Source organism: Neophocaena asiaeorientalis, unplaced genomic scaffold (assembly GCF_003031525.2).
Source record: "Neophocaena asiaeorientalis asiaeorientalis breed wild unplaced genomic scaffold, Neophocaena_asiaeorientalis_V1.1 scaffold438, whole genome shotgun sequence".
Classification (NCBI taxonomy): Eukaryota; Metazoa; Chordata; class Mammalia; order Artiodactyla; family Phocoenidae; genus Neophocaena; species Neophocaena asiaeorientalis.
The window spans coordinates 2,768,572-2,790,678 of record NW_020173491.1 but is presented as its reverse complement, the minus strand read 5'-3'; the positions used below and the strand labels follow the sequence as shown (position 1 = coordinate 2,790,678).

The 22,107-nt window shown below is 49.6% G+C and overlaps 1 protein-coding gene across 2 annotated transcripts; it reads left to right on the top strand.

Annotated features, from left to right (window-relative positions):
• Positions 1–1,706: 1,706 nt before the first annotated feature.
• On the top strand, positions 1,707–18,606 carry SALL1 (spalt like transcription factor 1). Of its 2 annotated transcripts, XM_024747499.1 has the most exons (4): positions 1,707–1,765; positions 3,318–3,410; positions 12,467–15,873; positions 17,023–18,606. In XM_024747499.1, the coding sequence occupies exons 2-4, from the start codon at positions 3,335–3,337 to the stop codon at positions 17,461–17,463; spliced, it is 3,924 nt and encodes a 1,307-aa protein (XP_024603267.1). In that variant the 5' UTR covers positions 1,707–1,765; positions 3,318–3,334; the 3' UTR covers positions 17,464–18,606. The 2 variants fall into 2 exon arrangements, with proteins under 2 accessions (XP_024603267.1, XP_024603266.1); XM_024747498.1 differs by lacking the exon at positions 1,707–1,765 and having other exon boundaries at positions 3,282–3,410.
• Positions 18,607–22,107: the final 3,501 nt, after the last annotated feature.

The following is a 22,107-nucleotide window of genomic DNA, read 5'->3' as shown; positions in this document are numbered from 1 at the left end:
CGTCAGTCCGAGTTCCCCAGCAGCTGCCCCACCTAAGGCGGGGACCCGCGACCCCCAGTAGAGCGCACAGGTCTCCTGAGTGAGCAGGGCGTGGGGACGGGCTCCAGCTCTGGCAACCTCACTCGCACTCCCAGCCTTCTTTCGACCCGCTCAAAAGTGCACATCGACCCCCACTCTCTCTCCGTTTTTATTAATTTAATTATTTCTCTGCCTCGCGGCACACGAAGCCTCACCCGTGCGCCTTGGCAGTACGGCGCCGGTGTCTGCGAACCACGGAACTTGGGCCCGAGACAATGGCCCGTAATCGATGTATTGCCGTCAACAATAAAGACCAATTCTCCTCTCCCAGCCATTCCGACCATTCCCCTCCTCCCATCCCCCCTCCTCCACCTTCCCTCTCCTCTCTCCGGGCCACAGAGGGAAAGAAAACAAACAAGAAATTAGCGGGGGACGCTGCGCACGGAGCGAGACCCCTGCCTCTACGCCTTCGAGGGCGCAAAAGAACGAAAAAAGTTATTAAAGTTTGGATCTCCCCAATTAATTCGTCTCTGTTCGCCCATTTTTAATTAAACATCGCGAAGCTGCTTTTGCGTGTGCATTTCGTTTGGTTGGTTGTTTTGGTGGTTTTTGGGGGGGGGGGGAGGGAAAGCTTCCCCCCGCCCTTAATCTTAATCACACACAGAGCAAGTAACGAACACGTGTGAAGCTACTCCCCGAGAGCTTCCCGCGGAGCACGCGGCGCGAGCCGGGAAGAGGGGTTTGCGGGATCGCCAGCTCCGCTTGGTTCCTGGCAGCACGCGGTGCTCCGTAGGCCCGGACTTTAAAGAAGCCAAGATTGTTAGAGACGGATGCGGGGCGGCTCCAAACGCGGGCGTAAGCGGCGAAACGAGCGTGCAAGTGCATACGGCCGCGTTGGGGTACCTGGGAGAGCGCAGGTTGGGGTGTCTGCGAGGATCACAGTTTGCGGAGTGTGTGTGTGTGTGTGTGTGTGTGTGGAGGGTTTACACGTGCTCCTGCACACTTTCCCGGGTGTCTAGGGGAAGCGAGCGGCTCGCACCCCAGGAGCACGCAGATCCATCTTTGCCGAGGGATCTCTTTAAATATTCAGTGAGAAATAATGGCATTTGAAGCACCACCTATGGAAACATTATTATCTTCATTCTTCAACATCAGCCCCACTGATAGCTTCGTTTGTCTTTTTATCAAAATCTACTGTAACCAACAGGACCTGGGGAGAAAGAGCGAGGAGCAGAGGGTGTGCGCGTGTGTTAGGAGCCGGGCGAGGGGAGAAGAGAGGAAAAATAAGCGGGAGAAAAGGTGAAGAAAGGGCGAACAAGGAGAAAGAAAGGAGAAGTTATACCAAGAAAAATAAAGTCTCCACGAGGAAAACAGAAACATTCACCCGCACACAAAAGATTTAGGTTTTTTAAAAAGAGGGGGGCGCAAAGAAGCTAGAGAGTCATGGGGGAGCGCAGTAGGGTCCGGAGTACCCGAAACTCTACCCGAAGATTGGTGCCCACTTCGCGCGAACCGACTGTGTTCCTCTCCAGACTCCAGGGCGCTCCCGAATTGGGGCGTCCTTATGAGCCCTCTCCTTTCCCGATCGCGAGATAGGGCAGGGATTGTGTATCTGCACCCCCCTCCTCCCCATTACTCAACCGAAGTTTAGTTTGTCCCTCGGGCGCAGGACTTCGGGAACCTTGGAGCGAGGAGACCCTGAAGCGCGAGGGGGAAGAGCTAGGCTGAGACGAGGACTGAACCTCAGGTTCGCGGGCGCCCGAGCCCAGCGGAGGGAGTGCGGGCCCCGGGATCCCCATTCCGGGCTCTGGGGCTCGGGTGGGGAGGCTGCATCGCAGCCTGGGGAGATGGAGCTGGTGCGAAAAGTTTGGGCGCCGCTGTCGGCAAGTGCCTGAGAGGTGGAGGCGAGCTTCTGCCGGGCCAGGCAGCTGCGGACAAGGACCCCCCCTCTCACTCCCGGCTCAGCTCGGTCACCTCGCCAGGAGCCTGGGGTACGGCCCCCTCCCCCAGGTCGGGGAGCCCAGGGGTCCCGGGGACTGGCCTTGCCCGGAGCCCGGCGGGGCAGGCCCGCGCCTCCCGAGGCCAGGGGAGGGTTGCAGCGTGCTGGGTAAGCGGCGGCCCCTCCCCTCCCCCCGGCTGAAGCTGAACTCGGATCCCAGGCCGGTCCCCGCTCGCCGCCCGCCCCGGGATCTGCGGCGCCACGGCCGCCGCCGCCTCCCCGCGGAGTGACGCACCCTGCAGCCAACCCGGGCTGCCGAGGGGGAGGTCCGGGAGGGGTCCTGGGCGGAGCCGGGCCGCCCCCTTATCCCACGGGCTCGGGGCCGCTTCTCCCGAAAACTTCAGCCCTAATTGTCCTGGGAATGTCCGAGGTAGAGAAAGGGAGCGAGGGAGCAAGCGAGAGGCTGGAGGATCGGGGCCCTTTGAGGAGGATCGGGGTGGCGGGAGAGCTGCCCCTCCCCCCCAAAGCCCCAAACCCGTCATGTTCCCAAACCTTTCCTTGGTCCTCTTCTCCGCGCCCCGCGAGCCCGGGATCCAGGGGATGGAGAACTCGGGGCGAAGGAGCGCCGAGCCAGGCGGCGAGCGGGAGGGAGGCCTGGCCGCGGGCGGGAGGCGGACCGGCGTGGGGCTGGCTCTTCCCCACTCGCTTATTTTTTTTTTAATGGGTGTGGGGGTGGGCTGCTTTTTGGTAGCTCTTAAAGAAACGAAGAAACACTCAAGAAACGGGACTTCCTACCCCCAAATCCCGCCACGGGACTCCCTCCCCCCGCGGGCCGGCGCGCCTAGCGCCGGAGTTGGGAAGTTCGCCGCGCGCCTGCAGCCCGGGTCCCCAGGCCCCGCCGCCCGGCCCCACCCCCCACCCGGGGAGGCTTAATTCCGGGGAGGGCATGCTAATTTGGGTCGGCCCAGCCCGGGACGGGGGGGCCGAGGGAGGGAGGGGGGCTCAGGCCGGGGCGCCTGGTGCGCAGAGGCGAGAAGGCAGGCCCCCGGCGGCCCGGCCGCGGAGTCCCTGGCGGTCGCGAAGAGGGTTAACCCAGTGTCGGGCGGCGCGGCGCGCAGAGCCAGCCCCGCGGCCGGCTTATTGGGCCAGCGCGCGGAGAGACAGGGGTCTGCAGCAAATCACGAACTAATTGATTAAGGCGAGCGGGTTTGAATAGCGCTGGCCCGGTGCCAATCGCCTTTCAAAGAGCCCCTCTATGAGTGGGCGGGCCGGCGGGCGGGGGGAGCCGCCGCCGCCGCCGCCGCTCGATTTCCGTAATTTTGAGAAGATTTTTTTTTAGTAATTTTTTATTCTGCCCCAGCTGATGTTTGAGCCAGCATGTCGCGGAGGAAGCAAGCGAAGCCTCAACATTTCCAATCCGACCCCGAAGTGGCCTCGCTCCCCCGGCGAGATGGTGAGTGCTCCGGACCGCGCCGCGGACACACACACGCGCACACACGCACTCGCACTCACACTCACGCGCACTCGTACCCACGCACACGCGGCTGACCCCTGCGCCCACCACCCGGCCGCGGCACCGCCGCCGCGTTCCGAATCGCCTTTTCGACTCCGCGATTTTTTTTTTCTTTTTAATTTTCAATTTGCCTTTGCTGGGCTTCCCCCCTTGCAACGGGGAAAGCAAACACTTCTCCCGGCAGGATCTTTCCGGAGTTGTTGGGTCCTCCTGTGGGGAGGAGAGAGGGCACGCCGGCCTTGCTTCTCCGTCCCGGCTTTTCCGGGGAGCGGAGCCCGGAACCCGCCAAGCTGCGGCAGGGGCCCGGGTGCCCGGAGGGGCGCGGGTGCGGGCAGAGGCCATCGGCCCCTGCCTGCGCTGGGCTCCACGCGCTTCCCGGCCCGCGCCCGGGGCCCCGGCCTGGCCTCTGCCGCCCTGGCCCTGCTGCCTGAGGGAAGGAAGTTTACTTTGTGCTCTGGGCTCAACTCGGAACGTGGGGGGAGCTCCCTGCGCCGCGCTCCCCTCCCCCCAACGCTCCCACTCCTCCTGGGCCCGCACCGCGGAATGGGGTGCCTTTGGGAGTTCGGAGCTGCAAGAAGATGGGGACTGTGTTGGGGCGCCCGTGCCTGACACACCGGGGTGGAGGCCGGAGTGGACAGTGCTCTTTGCAGCTGGGTGCTCCCCAGACTGAGTGCCGGCAGACGGGGGAAAGTGTCGGTGTCCGGCTACCCAAGTTTATCCCAGCATCTCTTGTCCCAACACATGCATCCCCCGCGCCCCCAAGAAATCTTTAAACTCGGTTGGCTCCCGCTGAGGATCGTGGTACCTTGTACTTCCAGGAGTCGTAAGGGTCGTTTTTTCAGACCTGGGGTGCTATCTAGCCACGAGAGAATCCCCCTAAAACAGAGGCATTGGCTTCTTACGATGGAGACGACAGCTGAGGGGTCCCGAAGGGAACGAACAAGTCCAGAACAAAGTTTGTGTTAGGGAGCTAAGGCCGAGAGTGGGAGAGATCCGGGCAGGGAGTCGAGGGTACAGAGGGAGGACACCTCGAATCCTTCCTTATTCCTAAAGGTGTTTCACTTTAGGGGCCTCCGAGCTCCCAGGCCCAGGGCCAGAGGCGATGGAGCGGCGCTCGGGCTCGGTTCCCCGGGCACAATGCTCGCCCCTCGGCTGCGGAAGGACGAGGGGCAACCCCCAAGCGGTCTCCGCGACTCGGGATGCCTCTCGGGATGCTCCAGTCCCGGGCGTCATTTTGGGGTGTGGAGGAGGGAACTGGACCCCGATAGGGCTCCGAAGCGTGCCCTTTGGTCGGCACCTCTGTCCCCTAAACTCTGCGGCCGCCCGGGCCCCAGGGTCCCGGGGTCCTTCCTGAGAGGCCTGCTTCTCAGCAGAGCTGGGGCGCAGGGACCCGCGCAGAACCCAGGCAGAGAAGCGAAGGGACTCCCACCCTCTAAACCCCGACTGTCCTGAAAGGGGACTCCTGGTGTGGGGGGTCCCTTAAGAAATTGGGGAGAACAGAGACCGATTAAGGAACTTGTTTACAATATTTGCTCCCTCCACCCCAGTACTTTCTGAAGCTTCAAGCCTTACCCAGAGCCTCTGCGATTTCTCAGTCCGCTGAGAAGAACCCCTGATCCCCGCTTTCCACCCCAGGCGAGACCGGGTAGTCGAGGTACAGTGAGGTGAAATTACCCCAGGCCGCTGCCTCGGTATTCTTCTGGGTTTTCTCAGCTGGTCTCTTCTGCATCTCACTCCCACACCCATCTTTCCTGAAGTTTCTGGTGAGACCTTCCCCACAGGAATACTGTTAAGGTTAACAGTTTGTAGAGGACCCAACCTCACGGGAGGAGAGGCAAGAGTTTTTTAAGTCTTTTTTTTTTTTTTTTTTAAATAAATGTGTACTGATTTTCTATATTTTCAAAAAAGAAAAAATAAAGGCTCGGGCTTCCCAGAGAATTGATGCTTGCTAGTTCTTTGCCTTTTTCCTGTCGCCTTCTGAATCCAGAGTTTTTAATAGTTAAGGCTTCTCATAAAGCGATAGCATAAATGGAGTTCACTACCTCTGACCATTATTATTTATTAGGACTTTTTTTTTTTTTGTAGTTTATTTGAGCTTTGAGGTAAGTTAGTTAAGTCACTGAATCAAGTTTCCTTTCTTTCTTTTTTCTCTTTCTTTTCCTTTTTTCCTTCCTTCCTTCCTTTCTTTTTTCTTTCTTTTTTATCCCCAAAAGCTGGTTCATTGTCCTAAGAGGCAGTAAACTGTTAGGGGCACCGTAGGAAACACTCCCCTCCCAGCCCCCTTTCTCACCTCTCCCTACCCCCCTCCTTTTCTCCAGTTGTAATGGTTTTAGATTATGACTGTTTTTACATGGTTGAACGATAAGTTTAGGAGAAGCTGCCTAGAGGGTAGATTTTGTAATAGGGTTACAGGATTTAGTATGTTGTAATAATATTAGTACACAACTAATCCTTCTCCATGTCTGATTTACAGGAGGGCCTTACACACTCCAGTTCTTTTTATTTGGGAATAGTTGTGAGATACAGAGAACTGAGAGATCATGACTTGTCTCCAAGTTACCTTTAAAAAGTCACCACCTTTCATGCAGTATATTCAGCAAGGCCACTCTTCTATCCACCCAGAAAATACACTTCAAAGAGTTGTCTGTCGGGTTCTGTTTTTTGGTTTGCGGGTTTGTCTGTCTGTTTGTTTTAATATACACAAAATTGTTAAATTTTTAGAAGATAAACCTTTCCTTAAACAATGTGGTTACTTTTTTCTCTGTCTTGAGATGGGCTTACAATATGGCAAATGAAATGTCGAACATACCAAATGAAATCTAGTCGGCGGTACCCTTAGCAGATGCTGGCACCTGCAGTTTCGTGAGCTCAGCCCAGAGTGAGACCTAGAAAAGTTTGGAGACCCCAGTTACCAGAGCCCTGAAGGAGCGACTCCCAAGGCTGGGAGCAGCCAGGCTTGCTGTGCTGCATGTCACGCCTGTGTGTGTTTGAGTGTGTGCGCGCATACAAAGAGAATCCCAGCCAGGCTCAGCAGCCTGGAGGATAACTTCATCGGAACAAGTTCAAGAAAACAAGATTATTTGGCCAGTCTTACGATGTTCATATTTTAATTCTACTTTTGGTGCACCTATAAAACCCTAAAATAAACTGGGGGATTTTTCTGTTTCCTATGAAACCAAGATTTTAGCACCTTACTTGTCTCTTAAATGATATTCAACAAGTCTCGAATTACTTGTAGAAAGATGACTGCCATTGGGAAAATTATTTACTGAGATAAATAATTCTGAGGAACGGGCACATTAGAATCTAATGATTTTATATGTGGGTTCTTTACTAGAGATTTGGATTCCAGGTTGTGTGTGTGTGTGTGTGTGTGTGTGTGTGTGTTGGGTTTTTCTTCTTTGGGTAGTGTTTTTAAGATTCCTGGAACTACATGGATGGCCCACTGAGACTCTATTCATCTATTAAGAAAGGATTTCGGTGCCCAGTTTTTTCAAGGAAAAGATCATATTGGAAGAAAGATAAAAGCATGATGAACTGGAGATAACACCCTGCCTCTCATATAAAGTATCATAAAAATTCCTCTTATTTATATTAATAATGAAATTCTATTATTTACCAAAGTAATTTACTCATTGTGAGCATCTTAATGGCAACACATTGATTTCTGGGCCCAAAGGTTAGAGAGAACTGTAATTAATTGCTTTTTTTGAAAAACGGACACCTGCACGATAAGGCAGTTGGAAAGTACTCATGTTTAATCAGGCCTATTTTAAGTTTGTGGCATAATGGAAGATTCTGGTTGAGAAAATGCAAACTGTTTGGGGGGGGATTTGCTGCAGGCTGTACACACTTCCAAAAATGTGACAAACACACAAACAAGCGAAGGGTGGATGGACACGAGAAAGCATGTGTTAAAGTGGATTTGTGATACCGAATGTTTTGTGATTTATTTTACATCCAGGTTCACCTATGGTTTATAGGCACGAGTGCCAATTTATAGGTTATTCTTTGGGGGCTTTATTTCATCTCTTTCTACTTTCGCAGGTAGCAAGGTGTCTTGACCCACAGTCCTTTAGAAAGCAGAAACCCAAATTTTTAATGCAGAGATCTTACCGAAAAGCTGGGGGAGACTTAGACCAGCAGTTCAGTTTTTTTTGAAATTGGGAAAAGCCAAGCTCAGTGGAGTAACCAGAACTAATTCCTTCTGTAGACTTAATTCGGTTTTTCTAAGGTACCGCCTGATACAGCTAGCCCAGTCTTCCCAAATATTCTTAGATTACCAAAACGGCAGTCATTGAGCAGTTGAACGAAGGAGATGGTAAATTATCCCAAGAACCGGCACCCCTCCCCCTCCAAAAGAAAAAAAGTCGGTGTGCCAGGCTTTAGAAAACCTAGATGTGTCGAGCTGTTTTAACCTTTGCTAGCCTCCTCCCATGCAGAGGTGACAAGGTCCAGATCATAATATGTCCTTCAGAATCTTCCCAGTGACCCCCAAATTGAGTCTCGCTAGTCACTTAGCAGGAAGTTCGAAGTTTATTTTAGTTTCACCTTATCAGCTTGGCTTCTTTTCCTAACCTTATTCCCCTGTCACCCTCAGATGCCAGACCCCCAAAGGGGAAGATTGACAGGTAGTTCCCATAGCTCAGTTTTACCCTCAAACAACAGGGATTTAGTTTCTTGTGCCTTTGCCAATGTTTATGTAGTCAAAGTTTAGATCTCGCCTTAAGCAGTCTCTTTTACGCGTCACTGGAAGAGGAAAGCCACAAAGAAGTTTTTGAACAAACCCTTGCAACTGGAACCCCATCTAGTGTTCAGTTTGATTCATCCAAGGGGAAGACATTTTCCCCTTTCATTTATTGTGTACATTAGGTGGGCTGGTATCACGATTTTCAAAGGACTGTCTTGTCCGTGTTGTTATTTTTTCAGAGATTTTCCCTTGTATTCTTCCCCTCAAGAATACGCTAATCCCAGTCAGAACAGTGAGGGGACTTGAAGGGGGCCAGTAAAATGTGTCATGTGGTTGCATATCCCATAGAGGAAACTTAAGACATTACAGAAAATATGCAGAGCATATGTGACGGTGTTGAAAATTGCTTTGGAATCTTAAGCTGGTTATTCGGATGCAGGTTTTTCCCAGGTCTGTGAAAGAAAAAGAAAACGAGAAAAGACCAATCAATCAAAAACGTTTGTGATAGCCTTTCGACATTGGTCTACAAAAAGGAACAGCCAGTTAAAATGATAGGTTCCAAAATCACAATCTTGTGAGGCTTTATTAAAAATGTTAATGTGAGCCGAAGGTAATGGGAAGTAAAGTGAAGGGTCTTTCCGGGGAGCTCCAAAAAGGAAAACTCAACATGGTACAGTAGGGCTGTTGTGTTGTTTTGTTTTGTTTTGTTTTCCTGGCTGGCTAAACCTTTCAGTGTGGGGCATAGTTGTATTTTTGTTTTCTCAGCAGACGGATACACTGGAACACTTCAATTTTCTGTCTCCTATTCTGCAATGTTTAGTTCAGATGATGAAAACTGACACATTTCAAATGGGCATCAAGAACCTAAACGGTACAAGGAGAACTAAAACATCTGGGATTTTCATATACATTGGCTGGAGCTATAAGATCACCTCCTCTCCTGACCCAGAGCGGGGAAAAGAAACCCAGAAAATTCCAAATATCTTTTTGTGTGTACATACTTAGAAAACCACTACTTCTTAAATTTTTCTATATGACCACGATTACAAAATTAATTTGTATGCAAAATCCATAGGAGAGGAGCTGGAATATTGTTTTCACCATAGTACAGGGAACAAGGCAACTGGATTTACTATAAGGGGGTCACCAGTTGCAATCCTGTGTAACAGATTATTGAGAGAGATGCAAGATAGCAAATGGTCAGAAAAATGAATTAGAACGTGTGTGTGTGTGTGTGTGTGTGTGTGTGTATCTTATCACAACTTAAAATATTTCCTTTGGTAGTTAAAGATTCAAGCTAGTCTTCATGTTTCGTCTTTTTTTTTTTTTATAAAGCTGTTTCATTGGAATTCTGTTCAGAAGGCAGATAGATTTAAACTTAAGAGCTATGATAGTGTAGCGACACCTGCTTTTGAAATAAATCAAAATAGATATCAGGATTTTTTTTTTTTTTGGTGTTCATAAACATCAGGAAATTAAATTTGTTGACTCTACAGTGAGATCAAATGTCAGCTTATTAAAATGTGAAAATCTAAGCTAAAATATAGGCAGCTTTTTTTAAACACAGTCTCTTTCTTAGAAGAAGGCAGGCACTTATCTTTAAATGTCTATATTTTCCATCCAGTTAGCACAACCCTAAATGTAAAAATGTTCAGGTCGAGAAACTTGAAAATTCTCAAGTGTCTTGAAACAGCACAAATGCAGAATTGGAGCACAGGAAAGTAATAATCAGCTAAATCCTGTAAAGTAACCTTTTTTATTTTCTCTCTATATTATGAGAATATCAGATGTTTGCAAGTTATAAAGAATTAAAAATGCCCTTTAATCGTGAGCACAGATGTGCTAAATATTTGAAGCAACTGTATTGTAATGTGTACAATTGACGAAGTCAGTTTTCTGATTTCCCTTGCTAGTTATTTAGTTCTGAATCTGTCATTATTTGTCTAAGCCCAGCTGACCAAGCAAAACTGTGTTTTAAAGTGGCTTTATGTTTTGATAAATGTGAGCTGGTTGAAAAGTATTTTCCACTGAATGCAGAGCTTAATAGAACATGCTGACATAATAGTTTTAATGCATTTTGTTGAAAATGTGTGAACAAACAGAATAGCTTTTGTTCCTTCATAATTGGCTGTAAAAGTAGATGGAAACATAACCATTACATATGGAAATGTGCAAAGAGAAAGAAATAACATTTCGGTTGAATATATTAGGAATTGCATTTCCTAGTTTAAAATAAGCATCTGAAATGGATGCATCATTTAAAATTGGTTGTCAAAATAAGAAACTTTAAACAGAAATTTTGTCACATTATTTTCATCCCAAGTTAAGCGACATAACTTTAGCGTATTTTGTTTGCATTATTTTAAAGCAGGGAGAGAGACAGAAAGGGCTTAAAACAGCACCTTGAATGTGCAGAGGAATCCTGTGTCAATTAGGATGATTAAACATTAAATTAAAACTGAATCATTATTGGTATTTTCCGCTCCAACCAAGATTTGTTTGGTATTGTTAATGCATTTTGCACTATACCCTTGCGGAGAGTAAAAGATGGGTATTAGGAAAGCTAGCTTGTTAAGTATAACTTAGCTACTCAAATAACCCTCCCAGTGAATAAAGTGTGCGTGCATTTGGCATACTTTACCAGGGCTTCTAATCAACTGTGGTATCACTCAAGGCAAACAGAGTTAAGGAATTTTCAGAAGTTAGTATTTGGGTATTAATTATATTTTCTGGAATGCAAAACTACTCAAGCTTTTCTTTTCTTTTTCCTTTTTTTTTTTTTTTTTTTTGATGTTTACTACAAAGAGGCAAATGGCAGGCTCTTTTGAGTCAACGCTAAGTTTACTGAAAAAGCAGCATTTTGATTTTGCGTTTATTCATATTTGCAATTAGTTTTTTTTTTTTTTTCCCCCTGCAAGTTTTCTGGGAGATTCAATTTGGAAGTCATGGAAACTAACTATTATCTGATTCAGTTCTGCAGAAAAGCACACAGGGAGGTAATCCTTGAATTAAACAGTTTTTTTTTGTTTTTTTTTTTTCACAGCCTTCGGAGATGACCACACACCATTTGTACAACAGAAGTTGGTGTTCCCCATGCTGGGCAAACAATGGGACGCCATCCTGTCTTTGAATAGGATGTTAGCTTGGAGTTGGAGATTTTTATGTTTAAAATGGATCTTAGTGAGAAGAAATCTGAGCAACCAGTGGAAACAAACATGAAATAAAGGGATTTTATAATGAAAGGTTCAGGACAATCTGTTAAACAATTGATAACAGTTAAGAGCAAACTGTTTTTAAAGGCATTCAGACAAGGAGAATTGCAAAGCATTTCCAAACTGGAAACCAAGAATTACTCTTCACTTCCCCTTAGCTGCACATCTTTCTTTAAGTTGATGTTTAATCAGAAATGTAAATCCTGTACCAGTCTTTATACATAGAGCACTTTTGTTGAAATATTTAGAGGCGTAATGTTGCCATTTGGAGCATAGTGGCATATATTCCTTGATTAGCGGGATGGTAGCCACAGTTGCATTCTTTAATTTTAAAAATAAACATGCCACAGGGTGATATATAGGTGCCGGGCAGGCCTTGTAACGGATTATGATCATTGTGTTTCTCTCTCGGGTGTGTGTGTGTGTGTGTGTGTGTGTGTGTGTGTGTGTGTGTGTGTGGCGCACGTTGCGGTCTGGAGGATTTCTTACTGACGTGGCTAAAGTGTGCTTGTCACGGATCAGACGTAGCTCAGGTTCTAGGTAGCGGCTGGAGGTGATTTTCAAGTTGTCAATCTTCAGCTTGGTGATATGCATTTTTTTCCCCCTTGTCAACCACTGATTGGAACCTGAATGGACTGCAAATTAGTTTAGTGACAGAACAAACTGTCACAGGTATCTTTGAATCAGTTGAAAATGAATAAGGTTGACAGAAACTCAAGAGCCTAATAAGTCCTCAGGATGGTGGCTGGACCGTCTCTGGATGAGTAGACAATAACGTGAATAAAATATTGGAAATCAATATTTTGCTATGGAATTTCATTATGCACCGATGCCTGCAGTTCGCAGTATTTTATATCTTGATGGATTACCTGAAGGTCCCGGCTCTCGGAGACACCAGATTGATAGGAAGTCCTCCAACAGCCTAAAAATTTAATCACGATTGTTCTTAGGGAATATTGATTGTTTTTCAGGGGCCACAGTTTTGAGTTTCGCAGGGAGAGAAGAGTTGATCAACCCCTTTCTCTTTTTTTGAAGTCATGGATGTCTGGGTGTCCTGGCTCCCTCGCTAACCCTGCTCCTTTTGACATTTGCAGGAGACACAGAGAAGGGTCAACCCAACCGCACCACTAAGAGCAAGGATGCCCACGTCTGCGGCCGGTGCTGCGCCGAGTTCTTTGAATTGTCAGATCTTCTGCTCCACAAGAAGAGCTGTACTAAAAACCAACTAGTTTTAATTGTAAATGAAAGTCCAGCGTCCCCACCTGAAACCTTCTCCCCCAGCCCCGCTCCAGATCATCCCGAGGAACAGATGAACGACACGGCTAACAAGACAGAGCAAGGAGACTGCAGTGACCTGGCGGAACCCCACGGACCGGACAGGGAAGAGTCCATGGAGGTGGAGGCCCCAGCGGCCAACAAAGGCGCCAGTGGCCCCCTGAGCAGCGGTGGCGACAGCAGTGCCCCCCCGGGCTGTAGCAGCGGCAGCTCCTGCCCAGGTACCTCAGCGATCACAACCTCTCTACCTCAACTCGGGGACCTGACGACACTGGGCAACTTCTCCGTGATCAACAGCAACGTCATCATCGAGAACCTCCAGAGCACCAAGGTGGCGGTGGCCCAGTTCTCCCAGGAAGCGAGGTGCAATGGGGCCTCCGGAGGCAAGCTGGCCGTCCCGGCCCTGATGGAGCAGCTCTTAGCTCTGCAGCAGCAGCAGATCCATCAGCTGCAACTGATCGAACAGATTCGTCACCAAATATTGCTGTTGGCTTCTCAGAACACAGACTTGCCGACATCTTCTAGTCCTTCTCCAGGTACTGTACGAACATCTGCCAACCCCTTGTCCACACTCAGCTCCCATTTATCTCAGCAGCTGGCGGCAGCAGCTGGGTTAGCACAGAGCCTCGCTAGCCAATCTGCCAGCATCAGCGGTGTGAAACAGCTCCCCCCCATCCAGCTACTTTTCCACAAAGGCTCTTCCCCCAGCGTTCACATATTGGCGGCGGCGGTTCCCACCCCCTCCTCGGAAAAAGTGGCTTCGAGCGCGGGTGCCTCCCACGCCCATGCCGGCAACCCCGCAGTCTCGGCATCTTCCTCACCAGCTTTTGCAATAAGCAGTCTATTGAGTCCTGCATCTAATCCACTTCTACCTCAGCCGGCCCCTGCTAACTCGGTTTTCCCCAGCCCTTTGCCCAACATCGGAACGACGGCAGAGGATTTAAACTCCTTGTCTGCCTTGGCCCAGCAAAGAAAAAGCAAGCCACCAAATGTCACTGCCTTCGAAGCAAAAAGCGCTTCGGACGAGGCCTTCTTCAAACACAAGTGCAGGTTCTGTGCGAAGGTCTTCGGAAGCGACAGTGCCTTGCAGATCCACCTCCGTTCCCACACCGGAGAGAGGCCGTTCAAGTGCAACATCTGCGGGAACAGGTTCTCCACCAAGGGGAACCTCAAAGTCCACTTTCAGCGCCACAAAGAGAAATACCCTCATATCCAGATGAACCCCTATCCCGTGCCTGAGCATTTGGACAACATCCCAACCAGTACCGGCATCCCCTACGGCATGTCCATCCCTCCAGAAAAGCCGGTCACCAGCTGGCTAGACACCAAACCGGTCCTGCCCACTCTGACCACTTCAGTCGGCCTGCCGTTGCCCCCGACCCTCCCAAGCCTCGCCCCCTTCATCAAGACCGAAGAGCCAGCCCCCATCCCCATCAGCCATTCTGCCGCCAGCCCCCCGGGCTCCGTCAAAAGTGACTCCGGGGCTCCCGAGCCGGCCTCGAGAAACCCGGGTGGGCTCCCAGAGGAAGCGGAAGGTTCCACTGGGCCCCCCTCCAGTGGCAAAAGCGAAGAGAGCGGCGTGGTCCCCAGCTCAGCCCCAACCGTGAGCACTGGCGTGCTGAGCTCCCTAGCATCCGACGTTGGCCCAGGCAGTGCCTCGACTTTCACCAACCCTCTGTTGCCGCTCATGTCTGAGCAGTTCAAGTCGAAGTTTCCTTTTGGGGGACTCTTGGACTCAGCCCAGGCCTCAGAGACATCCAAGCTTCAGCAGCTGGTCGAAAACATTGACAAGAAGGCCACTGACCCCAATGAGTGTGTCATCTGCCACCGGGTCCTCAGTTGTCAGAGCGCCTTGAAGATGCACTACCGCACCCACACCGGGGAGAGGCCCTTTAAGTGTAAGATCTGTGGCCGGGCCTTCACCACGAAAGGGAACCTGAAAACCCATTACAGCGTCCATCGTGCTATGCCCCCGCTCAGAGTCCAGCATTCCTGCCCCATCTGCCAGAAGAAGTTCACGAACGCCGTTGTCCTACAGCAGCACATCCGAATGCACATGGGGGGCCAGATTCCCAACACCCCGGTCCCTGACAGCTACCCCGAGTCCATGGAGTCTGACACGGGCTCCTTTGATGAGAAAAATTTTGATGACCTAGACAACTTCTCCGATGAAAACATGGAAGACTGTCCTGAGGGCAGCATCCCGGACACGCCCAAGTCCGCGGATGCGTCCCAAGACAGCCTGTCTTCCTCGCCTTTGCCTCTAGAGATGTCAAGCATCGCTGCTTTGGAAAATCAGATGAAGATGATCAATGCGGGCCTGGCAGAGCAGCTGCAGGCCAGCCTGAAGTCAGTGGAGAATGGGTCAGTCGAGGGGGACGTCCTGACCAACGATTCGTCCTCGGTGGGTGGTGACATGGAGAGCCAAAGTGCTGGCAGCCCGGCCATCTCAGAGTCTACCTCCTCCATGCAGGCTCTGTCCCCATCCAACAGCACCCAGGAATTCCACAAGTCACCCAGCGCCGAGGAGAAGCCACAGAGATCAGGGGCAAGCGACTTTGCCAATGGTTTGTCTCCCACCCCAGTGAACGGTGGGGCTTTGGATTTGACATCTAGTCACACAGAGAAAATCATCAAAGAAGATTCTTTGGGGATCCTCTTCCCGTTCAGAGACCGGGGTAAATTTAAAAACACTGCTTGCGACATTTGTGGCAAAACCTTTGCTTGTCAGAGTGCCTTGGACATTCACTACAGAAGTCATACCAAAGAGAGACCGTTTATTTGCACAGTCTGCAATCGTGGCTTTTCCACCAAGGGTAATTTGAAGCAACACATGTTGACACATCAGATGCGAGATCTACCATCACAGCTCTTTGAGCCCAGTTCCAACCTTGGCCCCAATCAGAACTCGGCGGTGATTCCCGCCAACTCGTTGGCGTCTCTCATCAAGACAGAGGTCAACGGCTTCGTGCATGTGGCTCCTCAGGACAGTAAGGACACCCCCACCAGTCACGTCCCTTCTGGGCCTCTGTCATCGTCCGCCACGTCCCCAGTTCTGCTCCCAGCTCTGCCCAGGAGGACCCCCAAACAGCACTACTGCAACACGTGTGGCAAGACCTTCTCCTCGTCGAGCGCCCTGCAGATTCACGAGAGAACTCACACTGGAGAGAAACCCTTTGCTTGCACTATTTGTGGAAGAGCTTTTACAACAAAAGGCAATCTTAAGGTACCTCCCTCCACCTGTACCTCACCCAGACCCACCCCTAGCCACCCTCTTTCTCTCCTGGCCGTTGACTGTTTGTAAGTTACGTTCCCAGAGCCTTCAGTCCAGATAGTCAGGGAGAGAGTTCTCGAAAGGGAACCTGTTGCACGTGACCGATCTGGAGAAATGTGGGTGCCCGTGCGGGTCGGGATCGCGGCAGGGACTAGGGCAGGCTGCAGCTTGCTGAATGAATGTCACAGCGCGTTGAATAATTTGGTACCTAAGCGAAGCGGCGGCCCAGTCCTGTTGACTCGCTAAGTGCACCAAATGAATTGCCTTACCTACCAAGTCAGACAGCCCAGCGTTGCCACGGGGTATTGATTAAAGGCCTCCATGTGGCCTGCGTGCTGCCCGTATCACTTAATAATTGCAGTTCTCCTCAGCGTTGGCATCTATGTTTTCATAACTCTGCCGTCCAGCGTGGTTTGTCTTTCTAAAAACAGTAACGTCACCACTCTGCTAATGGGCACTATGATCATTGATCATACAACATTTCCTACTGATATGTGTTGGAAAGAAAGCAAATATGCTCAAGTTCTAGAGCAACAGCCGAACGCTCTTGCTGTGTACATTTTTCTGTTGACAGAGTATTTCTCTAGAGATTGCGGCCAGTAATGGGAAATGAATAATTACTTTCTGGCTTTTTCTCTCCACGCACAGGCCCTCCAATGGGCAATCAGTGAGGGGCACTTTCTTCCCATCTGAAAAGGACATTTACAGGGTACAAGGTGTCAGATGCAATACTTACCATGGCAATGAGAGCGGACGTAACAGTTCTAACCCCCTGAAAGGAGCTATCTGTGACTGACTGGCTTGCTTGAGGCCATTATAAGCTAAATACAGGTAATAAAAAAGGAGTAAGTAAGGCATCCTTGCCCAGGCAGAGGAAAGGAGGCCCAGGGCTACAGAGAGCAGACACCTTATTACCAGCGGACTGGAGTGGACAGCTCTTGTTACCCTTCCCACTGTCGGGCAGGTAATAAGAATAGACACTGCGGCCACTTGCCCTGTCGAGTGTTGGGATATGAGTTGAGACAGATTCAACTATTCAGCTTCTCCCTTCTTCTCTCTCCCGTTTTTTTCTCCCTCCTCTCCTCTCTTCCCGCATCCCAGGTACACATGGGCACTCACATGTGGAACAGCGCCCCTGCCCGCCGGGGTCGCCGGCTCTCCGTGGACGGCCCCATGACATTCCTAGGAGGCAATCCCGTCAAGTTCCCAGAAATGTTCCAGAAGGATTTGGCGGCCAGGTCAGGAAGTGGGGATCCTTCCAGTTTCTGGAATCAGTATGCAGCAGCGCTCTCCAATGGGCTGGCGATGAAGGCCAACGAGATCTCGGTCATTCAGAACGGCGGCATCCCTCCAATTCCTGGAAGCCTGGGCAGCGGGAGCAGCTCACCTATTAGTGGGCTGACGGGAAACCTGGAGAAGCTCCAGAACTCAGAGCCCAGTGCGCCCCTGGCTGGCCTGGAGAAGATGGCAAGCAGCGAGAATGGAACCAACTTCCGTTTCACCCGCTTCGTGGAAGACAGCAAAGAGATCGTCACAAGTTAAATCCACTCTGGCTGGAGAAAGAGCACCCCCGTTCAGAATGAGACCCATGGTTGCCTCCTACTCCTTGCCCCGTGCCCCCCCACCTTCTGGTCCCCCCAGATCTCTGAACTGCAACATTCTGAAGACGTTCTTTTGTACCTTGTTCAACTTCTAGAGTTCTAAGAAAGCTTATTTATTAGTGATATAATCTGGCTTTGCAAACAGGATGCAAGCGTTAACTTTGGTCTTCTGTATTTTTGGACTAAATACTAATTGACTAGAGTCCTGTAAACTTGCTGTAACATTTATGGCCATTGCAAGTTGCCCTGCTAGGCGGTCTTAATCTGGCATTAACTTATTTTCTATATCCAGTTTAATATGAATCTGGTGTTGATGAAATGCCTCAGTGATGCATTAGATCTCTAATAAAATCTGTATATAAATGTACACTTTGATCCTGCTGGAAAATTTTATCAGCAAACACATTGTCTAATCTTTCGAAACAAATTTAAGGAAAGGACTGAAAGTACAGACTGAACTGTGTGGTTCTTTGAAAGGTTTGGGTTTTTTTGATTTTTGTTCTAAAATTCAATCTGCTTTTTTTTTTTTTTTTTTTTTTTTTTTTTTTTTTTTGTAGATTTAACCCTTTCCGTTTTGAACTGCTATTTGTATCGTGCTTTTTACTTGAGTCGTCCTCAATGTTAATAAGTTTCTGTACAGTGATAAGCACGCAGAATTCTCTAGAGAAAATACAAGTGTTGTTTTGGTAGTTGAAACTAAGACGTAACATTTTGCCTTGTAGGTATATTCACAATAGAAAATGTGTGCTGGAATTTCACAATGCTGCTAAGTATAGCATCTTGAACAACCTTCAGTGGAGAAAATGTAGATGCTCTTGTATATACAATAACAGATATCACTTTCATTAAAATGTACATATGTTCCTTACAAGAGCAAATGCTTCTTCTTGATCAAGAGAGCAGGTATAGTGTTTGTTTATTTTGTATTAGGTTATGGAAGAAAAAACTTGGACTGTTACATGCACTTTCTTGGAAAGTTGAAAGGAAAGGGGGGGGTCCAATTTCTTTAACATTTAATACTTACTAACAACAGAGATACTGTAATTTTACTCAAGTAATCAAATACATTTTTTTTTTGCAACACATAAAACAAAATACTGTGTCTGTGTTTTTAGAGTGCATTTCTATTTAGCTAGGGCCCCGAAATGTATTTTAACATTTCCCCAGGCATCAGTAAATTGGGTGCGTATCTCTCTCTAAATAAGGAATTGTAAAAGGCATAACAGAAACAGGTTTGCATGCGCATGTGTTTTCCTTTTTCTTTTTTCCTTTCTTTTTTTAATTTGGAGGATCTAGATATTCTCCCAATATCAATTGCTTGTTGGCCGCTCCTCTTACAACCCCCCTGCCCCCAAGCAAAAGGAAAAGATGATATGAAATTAAAAGTTGGTATAGGAGCTTCCATCTGGCCAGGTAAGTTTCCTTAAGCAAGATATTTGTGCCCGTGGAGACCTCGGCTTTATTTCAACTGTTCCATTTTCACTTCCCTTGATTCAGTCGTTTTCCAGGCGGCTGAGAGAAGCATTGCTGGAGAATTCCCGGGGCAGCGGGGGTTATATAATCTGACTCTGAAACTGGGCCTCAACCCAAGAGGTCAACTTGGTTTTTGGTATTTAAACACACACGCATATTTGAAAGAAAAAGCCCATTGCAAAGGATAAGTGCTGTCGAGTTGAATATTGCATCATCAGAATTCAATCTGATTCCTCCTCTCTCCCTTTTGTTCTAGGGGAAACACGTTTTCCTCCAGAGCACTATTTTGGGGTCAGCAAACGGACGGGGTGAAAGTTGGTGTCTAGAGGGGTCGGCGAAATTTTTCTTCCAGAGAGGCGGTGAACCGCCGGCAGCCGGTGGCCCTGCGCCCAGGTAAGGGAGAAGCGTCGGGGCCACCTTCCAGTAGAGTTTCCATCAGGGCGCAGGCCACTCCATGGCCACTCAGGACGCGCCTCCCCAGGCTGGGTGGTCTGGGGGCCCAGGCGGGGCGTGCCGAAAGGTGGGCGCTGACCCCAGGCCGGGACCTTATGGGGACACGGGCGCCCCCAAACCTTGAGAGGGCAGCGACTGGGCTGTGCGCCCTTCACAGAATCATCCAGACGTTTCAGCACGTTAGCAAGGTTCCTCGATTGCGCCTCTCCAGCCTCAGCCACGCCGCCCCCAGAGAGACCCCTCCGTTCAAGCGTGGAGACAAGGCGAGAAGGCGGATTTCTGGCAGCTCTTGTTACACGCAGGCCGGAGGGGGGGACGTTTTCGCTGCGAAGGAGTCGTCCAACCCCTTCCCAGGGCTGGGCACGACGACGACGACGACGACGGTGTGCCGGGCCTTCGTGGTTCTAGGCTCGGGGCGCTTCTCCCTGGGGACCCGCGGGGCATCCGAGGGCTGCGGGCCACCGAGAGGGACGGTCTCGCACACGCCCCTCCGCAACCCCGCTCCCGGACTCCCTCGCCCAACGCTCGCTTCTCCAAAGGGGCCCCGTCGGCCGAGCCCCGACGCCAGTTCGCGAGCACACGCCCAGCGGAGGGACCCAGCTCGCCCTGCCCCCTCCCTCCCTTGGCCGCGGCGCGGTCCCCACCCCCGCCCCCATCCCGGGGCTCCCACCCGCGGCGGGTGCGGGGGTCACGGCCCTAAGCCACCCCGGCTGCGCGTCCATTTCCGCCAGCCAGGCAGACGGGCGGGGCGGGGAGCGGGCGATTTTTTCTTTTCCCTCTAACCACCAACCTCCTCCCTTCTAGCGTTTTCTGATGAGTTAAGGGGAGCAAACGCGCCTTTTCGTTTGGACAGACTTTCCGAGGCGACCGAAGCCCTTAGGAGAAGGTCGGAGCCTCGGGGTCTCCGTCTGGGTCTCTCTCACCTCCCTTGCCTCTCCTCTTTGGTCCCTGCCTATCCATCCATCGATCGACTGCCTTTCTAATCTATTGATCATTACCTGCCCATTCCCCTTTCCATTCATTTCCAAAACAAGAAATCGCCCCCAGCCTGCTGCTTCCTCTCTCAGTGTGAGAAATACACTCAGCCTTTCGGTTCAGCCCGGCGGAAGAGAAATGGATTTATATTTATAAAGCAACAGGGTTTATTTTAAGGCAGATGTGAACGCACCGCCCCACCCCCTCCCGCCAAGCCTCGCCTCGCCTCACTTTTTCGCCTTTCTTTTCCCCCTTCTGAAACTTGACGTGTGTCTTGGAATCGCCGAGAACCAAATTTCCTGGGTTGTTGCTGCCCGGAATGATGACAGCCAAATTCACAACATTTCTAGACTAAAAATATTCATTTTGGTGACATTTTAAAAAATATGACTTGTAAAAAGAAAGCAGAAAAATACAGCGAATAATATAACCAGCCCTCTTGTGCCCATCCCTCAAAATTTACAAACGTTAGCAACCTGGTGGGGGGGGGGGTCCCGCATTTTTTAGTAACTATGATTTTTCTTTTTCTCGCTCAACTGTGTTGCTGTTATCCTTTCACCTTCTTCTTGTCCCTTCTCTTCCCGTCTTTCCTTCCCTACATTCTTTTGTGTTTTTTCTTGTCTCCGCCTTCATCTTCGCTGCCCCCCACCCCCAGCCTCATCCCCCCCGTCTCCATACACACACACACACACACACACACACACAGGGGCTTCCCTCTTTCTGGAAAACAGACCTGGAAGAGCAGTTTGGTGATTGACAGGGACCTAGGGAGGAAAAAGGGAGACCAGTGACAGACCCAAGCTACCCAAAGCCCCTCAGGCCAGTGGCTGTGGAGGGCGATGGGGTCCACAGAGTAAGGAAGGGGACAGGTTCCTGCAGACCAATTGGAGATACCAGCTGGCTCCAAGCTCACTTGGAGTTCGGGTCCTTGCATCTCAATCCTCCTGTCCCGGGTTTATTCAACTGATGTTTATGGAGGTGGGAGACAGTGGGTTTTTTTTTTTTCTTTTTAATTAGGAAAAAAGTGTCATATAGAAGATCCTAAATGATTTGCAGTTGACATAAATTTCTAGCAGTAGATTATTTGCTTATTGTTTTTGGCGTGTTGCAAATGTCAAGAATGAGAGGACTTAAGAAAAAAAAAAAGCTCCCACTCTGTTAAAACTTAGCAGTCCTGTTAGAAAAATAAAGCATCGGAGTCTTTTACTAGGAGTTACATACACACTGCTACCCCAAATGAAACAAATGTCAGGGGCGGGTAACAAAGTGGGAAAAAAATGTAAAGTGAATTTCAAAGGGCTCCACAGTCCAACGCAATCTGAGATTCACAGAAAGTGGAGACGGATAAGACAGGAATTAGGTCATCTCGTCCAGACCCCAGGAAATATGTTTAGATCAAAGCCTGCTCCGTTAGAATAAACAAAACAGGGCCCAATGGGCTCTACCAATATTTTCATCTCCGTGCTAAGAGCTGCTAATCTAACCAGCTCTATTTGATGAAAGGGGGAAAAAATTACAACTGTAAAAATGGCTAAGTAAAAAAATGTCCTCTCAAGTATACTAGGAAGATAAAGATTTAGATTTGAGCTAAAAAGTAACAAGATCCAGGCCCAGATCAACACAAACTTCCTGGAATTTTAGCACTAAGTAAATTATCTAATCCCAGCCCATTGTTCCCTCCTTG

Coding starts and splice junctions, on each gene's coding strand:
- SALL1 (XM_024747499.1), top strand. CDS start 3,335: ATGTCGCGGAGGAAGCAAGCGAAGCCTCAACATTTCCAATCCGACCCC. Junction 3,411..12,466: donor CTCGCTCCCCCGGCGAGATG/GTGAGTGCTCCG, acceptor TGACATTTGCAG/GAGACACAGAGAAGGGTCAA. Junction 15,874..17,022: donor CAACAAAAGGCAATCTTAAG/GTACCTCCCTCC, acceptor CCCGCATCCCAG/GTACACATGGGCACTCACAT.